This window comes from Heloderma suspectum, chromosome 1 (assembly GCF_057233095.1).
Source record: "Heloderma suspectum isolate Gila_16-S chromosome 1, 16-S_ref, whole genome shotgun sequence".
Lineage (NCBI taxonomy): Eukaryota > Metazoa > Chordata > Lepidosauria > Squamata > Helodermatidae > Heloderma > Heloderma suspectum.
The window spans coordinates 105969483-105982076 of NC_139458.1; the positions used below are offsets into that span (position 1 = coordinate 105969483).

General features: G+C 42.7%; 1 protein-coding gene across 1 annotated transcript; it reads right to left on the bottom strand.

The window, feature by feature from the left end:
• Positions 1 to 6644: 6644 nt before the first annotated feature.
• On the bottom strand, positions 6645 to 11687 carry KCNA4 (potassium voltage-gated channel subfamily A member 4). Its single transcript, XM_084828139.1, has 2 exons — positions 11444 to 11687; positions 6645 to 10407 (listed from the first exon to the last, which is right to left on the bottom strand). Exon 2 carries the CDS (start codon positions 9614 to 9616, stop codon positions 7592 to 7594), a length of 2025 nt encoding a protein of 674 aa, XP_084684265.1. The 5' UTR covers positions 9617 to 10407; positions 11444 to 11687; the 3' UTR covers positions 6645 to 7591.
• Between the last annotated feature and the right edge of the window lie 907 nt (positions 11688 to 12594).

Consider the following 12594-nt stretch of genomic DNA (forward strand, 5'->3'; position numbering starts at 1 on the left):
GAATGCAATATTTATTTCAATACAATACTATTTCCATATACCAACATTATGTGGAAATCAACCTCATTCTAATAGAGAAAAGAAATTTGCATTTTCAATCATGAACTGGAGAAACAGCCCCCTTATCTTAACAGTAAAGCGTTCATAACCAAACCTATGAGAAGCCATTTACCTTCCAAAGATACCATTTACAGAATGTACATTTCTTGTAAATGAAAGATCGATGCTCAAATTAAAGGGGTGGGTGGCAGATGGTGGGCACTCATCTGTTGTGATGGCCCCCTCGGCTACTGGTTGGAAAGCAACAGGAGGTATGAATTGGCTAAATTGGAGGAAATCAGAGGGTAAGTCTTGGGGAATTCATTAGGCATCCATGTATCTCCCCCCTCCCCCCAATAATTCAAGACTTATGAATTATAAGAATTATCCAGCCAACGTTCAGTACTTTTAAGTGCCTGTGATTTCTTAAGTATGTGCTCAGTTGTCACCCATTCAGTGGACTTGTACCATTTACCATTGTCTGGATTATGCCTTTAATTTAGAATATTAACAAAAGACTCCAAATAAAGTTTCATTTCACAGAAGCAGATCATACTTTTTAGTGAAGCATCCCTCGGTTTACACCACACCACCTTTAAGCCAGGATACTATGAACAAATACACTCCTGGTATAATTTCATATACCTTAGTGTAGCCCCCTCAAAGATCCTGTATAAAATCTGGTTTGTTATTTTTAGGTACCAAAATATTACAGACATAGGACTTTTCCTCCTGGAAGATAGCTCTGTTAAATAACCTTTAGAAAGAATGTTTTAATAACAGCACAACAATTTTAATGAAGTTGTCCAAATATGGTATTCTGAACCATTTTGGACCAAGTAAAGCCATAGAAATTTCACCCTCTGTTACCCAGATGACTGAAATAATTCCACATAAAGACAGTTATTTATATTCAAGAGATAAGCATAGAAAAAACACCTTTCTACTCCCAAGCAGCTAGGAAATGTATAAGAATTACAAGAGAAAGATGTCAGTCCTATGTTTGTCCAAATTGTACGACTGTTCCTACTGTATTTTGACCACATATCATGGATGGAACACACTGTCAAAGTTGCTTTGCTTTACAATCTTGTGCTGGCTTAGCCTCCCAGTTCCCTGCCTCTGCCAATGACTGACTTAACAGAGCAACGATGACATGCTTACTCAAAAGTAAATCCCATTGAGCTCCATGTGGCATACTGCTGGGTAAGGGTCAAACACACATACTTTAAATCTGTATCTATCACCTATGGCTTTTTCCCATTTTTACTCTAGAGTAGGTGTGGGGGGCTTGATCTTGACTGAACCAAAGTGCGGGGAAGATCCTCATGTGGATTAGCCTCCCATACCTACTCTAGAGTAAAAATGGAAAAAATGTGTAGGTGCTAGATACAGATTTAAAGTAATATCTTAATGGGCATAGGAGTGCAGCTTTAGGAATGGTTTACATATCAATCAATAACCCTTTTTGGACATTCAGACAGCACTTGATGAATACGGGTAGGGGAAAGTGACATCACAGTGGCGGGCTCCTCCCTCCCTCTACGTATCTTCATTATAACGTTTGTAGGGAGCTGCTGACATACATCTTTTTGCACAGGGGATCCCTGCATATATTATAATGAACGCACATAGGGGGAAGGAGCCTGCCTCCATGATGCTACTTCTTCCCCAACATTTTCACCTAGCCTTGTTCAAGCATCTGAAAAGGATGCTTGACTGCCAACTTATTTTATTTCTATCCGACCTTAACTAGTGATGAGATAGCAAGTGATACATATGCAGATACATATTATCCGCACTGGAGAGAAACGCTCGCTTCAGAAAACACCACCTGTGGTTCATGATTATTTGTCACACTGAAAGCATATTGGTTCATTTTATACTGTATTTTCAATTAACAGTCTGGCCATTACAAACTGTATTCTTCTGAATTTGTCCTGCAGGTACATATGGCACGGTGCATCGTACTTGCTCTTCTAATGCCCCATAATCCAGGTGACACTCATTCATCTCTGCTGCTAAGGAGGATATTTTTTTTCAGGGCAAGAGAAACTTCACACCCCTTCTTGCTAGCCATACAACACTACAATTCCATAAATCTCATTTTCACATGCTCATTCATACCTCAAGCCATTTCAGCTCTTGCAAAAGTTCTCTGTTCACCCTATCCTTAAAATTTAAGAGATTCATTACCATGTCCTTGGACTTAAGGCTGCAATCCTATACACATTGACTTGGGAGAAAGACCCGTTGAAGCCAAGAGGCTTACTTCAGAGTAGACATTCCTTCTTACTGCTATATGACCTTCATCGTTTGCAGTGGCATTTGCTGTACTAATAAAGCCCCCCAATTTCCCACAAATGCTGAATCTATCTATAGTAATAATTACTTCTAATAGTTTCACCATGCTTATGTTACCTTCCATTTCCCAGCATGCATTACCTGTGCCCATGCTAAAACTTCCTGCGTTGCTGGTTGCATGATTTAGCAGTAAAACCACAAATGAGGAAGCAATACCACCCCCCGCCCCGCCCCGCCCCACCCCACCCCACCCCCCAAAGGTTCAATGTTAAGTGGAACTTTGCTAAACAGTCCTGAAGCAGATCATACTTAATTTGTACTATGTCATCCATGACAGCCTTGCAAATCCCCTGATCAGCCATTTTTTACTAGCATTTTTGACAGGGATTAGATGACCCTGATACCCAAGAAATTCTTCACATTGCACAGTTCTATCACATGGCATAAATCTAGTAAAGCAATGAAGAATAGGATATCAGAAGTTTCAAAATTCAATTTTTGGAAGCTGTTAAAAAACCCAATATTCTGGTTTCTCTTGTATTAGATCTATACTAGTGCTTTTTATTGGTATTGGTGACTGTTGCGGCACATTATGCATTCCATATATTGCCTTGCTCTATACAACAGTGTTCATAATGATGTCTGGTCATTCATCTTTAGTGAGGTAACTGTTTGGTGCAGGGCCAGGGTGCTGTTACAGAATAGCTTGATTAGACTTGGACCAAGGAGACCTGGGTTCAAATCCGTGGTCAGGCTTCCTACCTCACAGGTTTTTGTAAGTCTAAAACATGACTCAATCAATTGAAATTATTGATTTACAATAGCAAACCCTCAATGAATTCCTCATGTAAGTTTTATTAACTGTTTTAATTGTATATTAAAATCATTTTTTAAAAAAAAATGTGATACTATCATATATACCACTCTGAGCGGCTTACAGGAAAGCTAGGAACCAAATACTACAAACACCATCAAAATGAGAAGTGATCTTGTTTCCTGCTGGCTTTAAGAGACTAGCTATCAGTTTTTACAGGACTGTGATGAGGAAAGCTGCTTCAAAAAGTCAGTAAGATCTGCTCATCTAGGTCACCTGAGTCCCAAATAAATGCCTGCAGCTCTGCCATAGCTTCCCTTCCAAAACTTGATTCATATGGCGACATATTATAGGGGTGGGGGAGTAAGTCCTTAGGTTCACTAGCACACACCTCAAGTTCAATCTACAAATTATGCACGCCGCACAGATGTCTGCTGAAACAGCTTCCACATAGCCATTGCTTTGTGACAGGGACACAATATGTAGAGCAGCTCCCCATGTGGATACTTTGCATTGCTCAGTTTACACACTGTCCCCAATAGCTGCCAGTGACACAGAAACTCTCAACAGGATGTGGTGTGGGGGGAGAGGACAGGGTCTATGTGGTGAATCACCACATACATTAAGGGCACAATCTAATGCATGTTTAGACAGGAAAATGGCCTACAACTCCCGGCATTCCCCAGCCAGCATGCTGGGGAATGCTGGGAGGTGTAGGACATTTTTCTGTCTAAATATGCATACGATTGCACCCTAAATCTTCAAGGCAGCAGCCATGTGGCTCTAGCAATGCTAGAAAGGAAAGGGGTGGAATTGGTTCTCCCACTCCTATCCCACTTCTGTCTCCAACACAGGGAAAGCCAGTCATGTTGCTCACACATTGCCAAATACGACTAGGCTAAAATAAGAACAAGCAATTTTCCATTTCAAAACACTAGAGCTGAAACCAATTTTCCTCCAAAATTCTCCTCAGAATTCTCCTCTGTGAATTTTGTTGTGAAATAGTAACAAGATATTATTTGAGTACTCATAAAACACTGATTTTTTGACATCTACATTTCAACATCCAATGATATTTGATTTCAGCATTTGCTATCTGACAGTACTGCATAGCGCACATGCAATATTTCATATCTGACAGTATTTTAATAGCTGATCTACGCCAGCAGCTAGCATTTTGTCATAGCTTGTGATAGTTGATATGCAATGGCATTTAGTAATTGGCAATACCTGTTAGATGACATAAAGTGGTGGCTAGTAAGAGATATTATTTGATAGATGACATGAATGGTATTTAGTACTTGACAATATTTGGTAGGTCACAGCCTATGAGATCCCACATTTTATGCTTGCCTAAATAGACTCAGTGAATGGATGCTAACAAATCTAGAATATTCAAATATTGAGGTAAAATTTCACATTGAGAATTTGAATTCAAAATTTTAATATTGTGAATATATATTTCAGCTCCACATCCCATCATGTGTTTACTGGCTTATCCTCAGGCACAATGCACCAGCACCAAAGGGTTTGTATAATGTAAAATAGGATGCTGGAATCTGCAAAGAGCCAAAGTAGAAGATCTATCCCATGCCAAAAAAAAATTACTGTTGTTGTTGTCATCATCATCACTCAGTTGAAGAAATTTAAGTTAACTGCAGAGTTTAAAATGAGTGATTATAACTTGCACTTGACTAAAACAATAGTTCTGAAGAGTGAGGGTGAGCATTCCTGCTTTGCTTTAGATGATCTGTGTACATATTATAGCAGACACCATCTTAAGAGAGGCATTCCCTTCTATGTGACAGAAAGAACAATTCTAAGATGGCATCCTAGCCATGGTAACTGCTTGTATTCAAAAAAATAAACTAATCTGACAAACAAATGGACTGTTGCAGCCTTCTCTTTTTTTACAGAAAAGTTTAAAGATACAGCAGGACAAGAAACTCTAGTCACTATGAGAAAGTGCGACTGAAAACTGACAGTACCAGTCAGGGCAGTGTCGTTCACTGCGAGGCCCGAGGGCCAATAGTGGCTCCCGATCATCTCAAGTGTGGCCCTCGGCCTTTCTCAGTCTCTGTGCAGTCGCTGCTCACTCCCAGCAGGGGCTCTCTAGCTTTCACATGTTTGCTTTACAGGTGGGCCAACTGCTGTGAGCAGGGCTACTGGATGAGGCTGTGAGGGTTGGGAGTCAGGAGGCGGGCCCTTTGTCAGCTGTAAGATGGTTGGGGCAGGGGGAAGAGAATGCAAGAGCAATCAGCCAATTAGCTGTGATGAGGCAGGAGGCCAAGAGGCAAATGCAACATCGTTGGATAGCTGCAGTGATGCACTGCGCAGCCACTGGAGACTGAGGAGAAATGGAATGTGTGGCTGAGAGAGAATGCAGTGTGGACCTGTGCTGGGAGCAGCCTTGGCGACAGTGCCTGGAGCAAAAGTGGCTTCTGCTGGAAAAATAGTGAAGATCACTGAGTAAGGGAATCTGCTTTTTTCCCTCTGTCCAGAGGAAACTTATTTCTTCCTTTCAGTTCTAGAATTTTCAACTATTCCTTTTATCGAAGCCATATGTTTCTATTCTGTCCCATCATTTCATCAGTACATTAATGGTTTGTAAATGGACTTTTGCTTCTTAGAATTCCAACTTCAGGCCTCAACGTTCCTTTATACATCTAATGAAGTTCTCTGAGTCAGTCAGAATTCTACACTTCAACCAAACTCATATTGCTTATCATCAAATAATTTTGGATTCAGCATTGCTCCTGAATAAGAACACTTATCACGCTCTCAGTTCTGGAACGGAAAGCGTATCTCATTGTCAAGCCACTGCATTGTCATAGCTCCCACCATCTATAAAAGGAATTTTGAGGTGAAGAGCTTGTAGTACTAGCCCAAATGTAAGATGGGATAAATACCTATTTAATGCTTGTAATACCGAGGTTTTAGCCATGTCTATTACAAAGCTCACACTTTCCAATCTGTTTCAACCCACACCAAAGGATGCATGCTGCAATTAAAAGCTGGGGGGCTGGGGAGGAATACTGAACCAATAATAGCACACTTACCAGCTAAAGATTGCTCATCCCAATTACCATACCAGTTCAACAATGTATTACTATTTCAGTCCCCTTTCAGTACCCAGAAATATGTAACCAGTGTCAAAGTACATACATTACTCATGGACTCTGAATGTTAAATTAGGTAATAAAAAACATACAACACATTATTACCTGATCCTGTGAAATCTTTTCTGCACTAGATATGCTTTGTATTATTCATGGCTATTGCTATATTTGATTACCATTCCCTGCTATTCCACTCCAAACATACACACACACGCGCGCACACACACGCGCGCGCACACACACACACACACACAGACAACCCCTATTTAAGGAATAAATTATCTGTCCCTTTCACAAACTAAATGAGTGAGCTTTTATGTCATCGTTTTTGGTTCATGGTTTGAAAAAGACTGATTTCGGAGGAGAAATGATTATAAAATTTTACTTCACAATCCTTTTTTTTTCTCTCCAGATAACAGATATTCATAATTAAAAGACTATGGAATTCATGTAAAGTTAGCTGCTTAGCCAATCAGCATCAAGCAAAGAATAATACAAGAAAATTAAGATGCAGGATTCACTCTTCCAATGATTGTCATTGAACATTAGTAAACATTCACAGTATGAAGTCTCTGTCTGAATATCTCCAGCATATAAAGTAGTGCAAAAAAAGCAATCCAGTCACTTTTCCACCACATCCAGACCATGTTAAATAATTTTCTTACTTCAATTCTTCCACGTATCACTTAACAAATTCTGCAAGGTCTCCAAAAGACGTATAAAAATAAACCATTTCTGGGGGCTCCATAGCATCTTCAACAACTGAATATTCAGGGGTAGGTGTGTATGTGTGTGTGTTTAGAAAAATGCATCCATCTTTAAACATTTTAAGATTAAATTTGGACTTCCGATAGAATAAGATTCCCCACAATAATCTTTAGCATTTGAAATCAAAGACTATGAAATCCACGGAATTATGGAAGCTGTTTTTAAAGCATTAACAAATGAATACATGGCTATTGAACGTCATTGATTCTTACATAGTAAATACCTTGAAATGCTAACTTTTACTAGTGGGCAGTGAGTGAGGTGGATAGTTAAACACACCCTCCTTAAAAGTATAATTGTCTCCCTCATGTGCAAAACACCTGCATTCTAGTAAAAATATAAACTTTGAAGCTACTTCAGGTAAAGCCCCCTCTGCAAGGTACATTGTTTACTTGATATGTAATACAAGTTTACTAATGCTTTGTAATTCGTGTTTAACCAGCAAATGGCATATTTCTATATGCTTGTTTAGACTCCCGTTTGCATATTTCATTTTTTTTAACCAATGCACTCTTTAATGCATAAATAGGTTTGGAAACAGTCAAAGTTAAACATCTGTTTCCACAGATTTTGCATTTACACAGTTCTGTTTTGCTGTCTCATTGCCATTCCCTGTGACCTGACCCTTTTTCTCCTTTACACAAAGAGACTCTTTAACCCCTTCCTCCATCTCCAAGTACTCTGATTTGTCCTCTGTGGAACAAGATGATGAACTTCGGAATTTCTTGAGTATCGTCGGAAGGTATGGGCAACTGACTGCATTTTGCGTCAGCTGGGTCTGTTCGTCGTTCTCAGTCTCTCTGTGATAAAAATAGTTAAAGTTGGAGACAATCACTGGCACTGGTAAAGCAATGGTTAACACACCTGCAATGGCACACAGGGAACCGACTATCTTCCCACCCACAGTTATGGGTTTCATGTCCCCATAACCAACAGTAGTCATGGTCACAACAGCCCACCAAAAGGCATCGGGGATGCTTTGAAAATGGGTGGCAGATTCGTCAGCCTCTGCAAAATAAACAGCACTGGAAAACAAAATGACTCCAATGAAAAGGAAGAAGATCAGGAGACCGAGTTCCCTCATGCTGGCCCTGAGAGTGTGACCCAGGATCTGCAAACCCTTGGAGTGTCTGGAGAGCTTGAAGATGCGAAACACCCTGACAAGCCGGATGATCCTCAGGATGGCAAAAGACATGGCCTGTTGGCCATTACTGCCCTGCTGCTGGGCCAGGTCTGTACCCAGGGTGATGAAGTAAGGCAAAATGGAAACAATGTCAATTATGTTCATGATGTTCTTGAAGAAGACCGCTTTGCTGGGGCAAGCAAAGAAGCGGACTGTAAACTCAAAGGAGAACCAGATGATGCAGACGGTCTCAACAATGAAAAACGGGTCATTGAAGATCGTGTGCCCCCCACCTTGCAGCTGTAGCGTCTCATTAACATTCTCCAAACTGTGGGTCAAAATGAGCTCCTTCTCATCTCTGAACTCCGGCAGCGTCTCCAGACAGAAAATGACAATGGAGATCAAAATGACCAACACGGAGACTATGGCAATGATTCGAGCTGGGCTGGAGCTCTCGGGGTACTCAAAGAGCAGCCACACTTGCTTCTTGAATTCATTTTCAGGCAACACCTTGTCATCTTCTTCCTTGACAAACCCTTCATCCTCTCGGAACTTGAGCATAGCCTCTTCCCCAAGTTCGTAGAATTTCACCTCCTCACTGAAAATATCAAAGGGTACATTGACTGGTCTTTTCAGACGCCCACCGGACTGATAGTAGTACAAAATTGCATCAAAGCTGGGCCGGTTCCTGTCGAAGAAATACTCATTCCGGAGTGGGTCAAAGTATCTGCCTCGCTTTGCTGGATCTCCCAGCAATGTTTCAGGGAACTGGGCCAAGGTCTTCATCTGGGTTTCAAATCGCAGGCCAGACACATTGATGACAACTCGTTCGCAGCACTCGTACTCACTATAGCGGACCGAGGTATAGCCCCCAGGCCCGGCACCATCTTCAGGGGGCTGGTCTGTAAATGAAAATTCATCTTCACCATCTTCATCGCTGTAATAGAACTTCCTTTCCTCGTCTTCTTCATCCTCTCCATCCTCTTCCTCCTCCTCCTCCTCCTCCTCCTCCTCTTCCTCTTCCTCCTCCTCCTCTTCCTCCTCCTCACTCAAGTCCTTCAGGATCTTCTCCTCTGAGCCGCTGAGGGGCAGCAACTCAGAACAAGGAAAAGAGGCACCGAAGTCCCTGCCACCAAGACAGTGAGTCTTTTTCCTCCTTTGCTTCCTTCTTCTCCCACTCTGATGATAGCCACTGCGTGATGTATTCCCACCACAAGAAGATGAAGAAGCCCCACGACTCTGTTCCTGATGGTAGTGATGATGAGGCCCTCCTCCTCCTCCAGAAACCCCAGTTTCGACGGCTGCCGTTGCGGCTGCCACAGCTGCGGCTGCGGCTGCCCTGGACTGCACTAGTCGCTCTCTTTCTCTGGCTCTTGCTTGGGCTGCATAGCCATAGGGCATGTGGCTGTTGCACCCAGAGCTTTCTGCGCTTACCATGGCAACCTCCATGTTGTCTTTGTTTGTTTAGAAGTCTCAAGAAGGGAAAGAAACCTCTGTTTTCTCAATAGTCATCACTGGGTGTTTTGCATGAGAAGGACGAGGCCATGGTGGTTTGGAAAACAATTTTTTGGAAGCATCGTCCCATCACGTTAGTATGCCTGTGTTTTCCATCTGCCCATTTGTCAAAGGGATTAATTCCATTTCTCACTGGCCAGAGGCTTTGACACAAATTACTGAAGGTTGTTTGTACAGGGATGGTAGAGTCAATAATCTTCTGAGGTGGTCAGGAAATAAATTTGGACCATGTCCTTCTACATTTGACATCCCATTGCTTAAGGTATTCTTCAGTAGTTTATGAAAAATCCACAGATCTGAGTTCATGATTTTCTGGGGATGCTTTAAATTAAGCAAGGAGTGCACCTAAGCAAGGTATGGAGGACAACTGTTTTCATATGAAATATATATCAGGACTTGAGTTCTTCAAAATAATCAAGTGCAAAATAGCCAGTATTCTCACAATTGCCTCACAAGAAGATTGCTGGTGAACATGGTTATTTAGAAAGTTGAAGGAACTTCCGATCTTTACTTTGTTTACACAGTGAGGAGGTCTCCGCACACCCACTTTCACCAGTCTGTCAACAATGTCTTAAGCTTGGGAAAGTATCACCCAGGGCAGCAGCAGCAACTGTAGGAAGAGGAGGAGAACGAGGAGAAGGCTGAAAAGCTGGCTCTGTGTTCCCCATTGGAGAGAAGTGAGTAGATCACCCTTTGGTTATTCTCATGCAGTAGAAGCGCTTAACCTGAGGCACATACATGCACCCAAACAAACAAAGGGGGAGGGGGAGGAGAAAAAAAAAGGATGGGTCATAATCCAGAGATGCAAATGATGGCATTTCATATCAAAGGATTCCGTTTTGCCTACTTGCACTACCCATTCCCAATCCTTGTATAGCCAACCACATTGCACACACAATTTCTCTGAGTCTGTGTACATCTGTCTATATATAGATATAGTTAAAAGCACTATGCAGGCATATACACACCCACATCTCACTCAAGAATTCTTTTATCCCTAGGGAGAGGATTTTGGATGCAAATCTACAATGTATGCAGGTAGCTCTGTATTGCATAATATATATGGGCAGATACATGTGCATAGCATAGGTATGGATGCAGAATAAGTAAATATAACATAGCTAGGTGCAGCGGTTTGTATGATTTGTGTCTGCAAATACTATTTCACAGAGAATATGATGACTATGGAGAGAATTTGACTGTGCATCTATATTGCAACGTGTGATTTGATTGTGAGTGATATAGCTGTCCTTATATGTATATATAATGGATCTGTAAATACGATAATGGATTACACACATGGTGGTAGGAAATATTTGCAGGTATCCACCATGGCTATAAATGAATGGACGTATACATATAATCAAAAAGAATAAATGCCACCCAGAACCTGTAACAATACCCGTAACAGAACCCGTAACAAATATATAGCAAAATATACGATCTGCCCGCTTGCAAATTATATCTTTAGAGCCGATTAGGTCAAAGGATGCTCCAAACACTTGCTAAAATTTGAAAATTAATGATGGCAGTTTTCACTGAAAAAGCAGAGATCTGGTAATATCAGAGAGGAGATTTTGTGCTGCATGAGGAATAGTCAAGCAGAAAAGGCAATGAAGCTTTCACATACATATTCTCACACACACAGCATTTAAAAACGTGCTTCAGGGACAATCTTCTTAAGAGAGCTATAGCACATATCTAAATATCCCCCCTATGCATCATGCAAGGGGTGGGGGGACGACATTCGTGTCTACTTACCGCTGTAGGCAGAGAAAAGGCAGCGCTCCGGATCTGCAGAAAGAGAGAGATCGAGATCAGGGCCGGGGGGGGGGGGGGGTTCTCCGAGCAACCTGTTTTCACAGGTGTAGCGCTCAGGACGAGGAGAAGTGGGGCTCCGGGCAGGTGAGCGATGTCCTTCTCTTCTATGCGAGGCGAGTAAGGCTCCCGTACCGAGAGACGCCGACTTTGGTGGCAGAATTCAGGATCCAACGCCCGGCGATCACTTCTTTCGCCTTTGAGCTTGTCCAAAATGCGGCCATTCATTGGGGGGGGGGGGGGGGATCCAGACTCCAGCAGAAGTATTTAGAATTTTTTTAAGGGCGGGGGCTTCGGGGCGGGGGCGGAGGAGAGAAGTCAGCTCTGGAGCTCGTTTGTAATGGTATCAGATCACGGCTGTGGCGAGCGCAGCTCGCTGTTCTTTCGCAGCCCGGCCGGTTGCGCCGAGCAATGGTTGTAAATCACCCGTTCGAAATCATCCCTCGCACCGCAGCAGGCTGTTGCCTGTTGCTATTGACGAAGAAGATGCGCCGCGCTGCCTTGTGGCGGTTCAAGCCCCCCCCCCCGCGCCGCCGCCGCCGCCGCCGCCCCCCTTCGTCGTCCCCCCTTCTCTCTCTCCGGGTTCACGCAGGCTTGAAGCTGCACCCCATCGCGTCGCCTTTGGCCGTGTCGGCATCCAAAATCACTCGCTCGACGGGCAGCGTCCACTTGTTGTTGCTCTGGCTTGGTACCATGTCTTCTTCCGCCTTGCGCCCCCCTCCCGTCCTAATAATAATAATAATAATAATAATAATAATAATAATAATAATACACTATATATCAATCGAATGAATAAGGGCTTTTGTTGGGGGGGGGGGTTCCCTCTCGGAATGCTCGGATTCCCTCTCAAGCTCCCCCTGCGCATCAATTAGCCGAACATTTTGATGCGAAGAAGTACAGTTGCGCCCGCTCGCCGGCCCTTTCCCTGCTTCCCCTTTGCAGAAGTCTCCTGCCCAGTTCTCGATTGTGTTTGCGTATGCACTGAAGGACAAACGGCTGGGCTAGGTCTGATTTTTATTCCCTAGGTTTTCCAGCTCTCTATCAGCCCCTGGCGGCCGGTACTCTCATTAACACCTCTCTCTTTTTTCTTCTTT

Coding starts and splice junctions, on each gene's coding strand:
- KCNA4 (XM_084828139.1), bottom strand. CDS start 9,616: ATGGAGGTTGCCATGGTAAGCGCAGAAAGCTCTGGGTGCAACAGCCAC.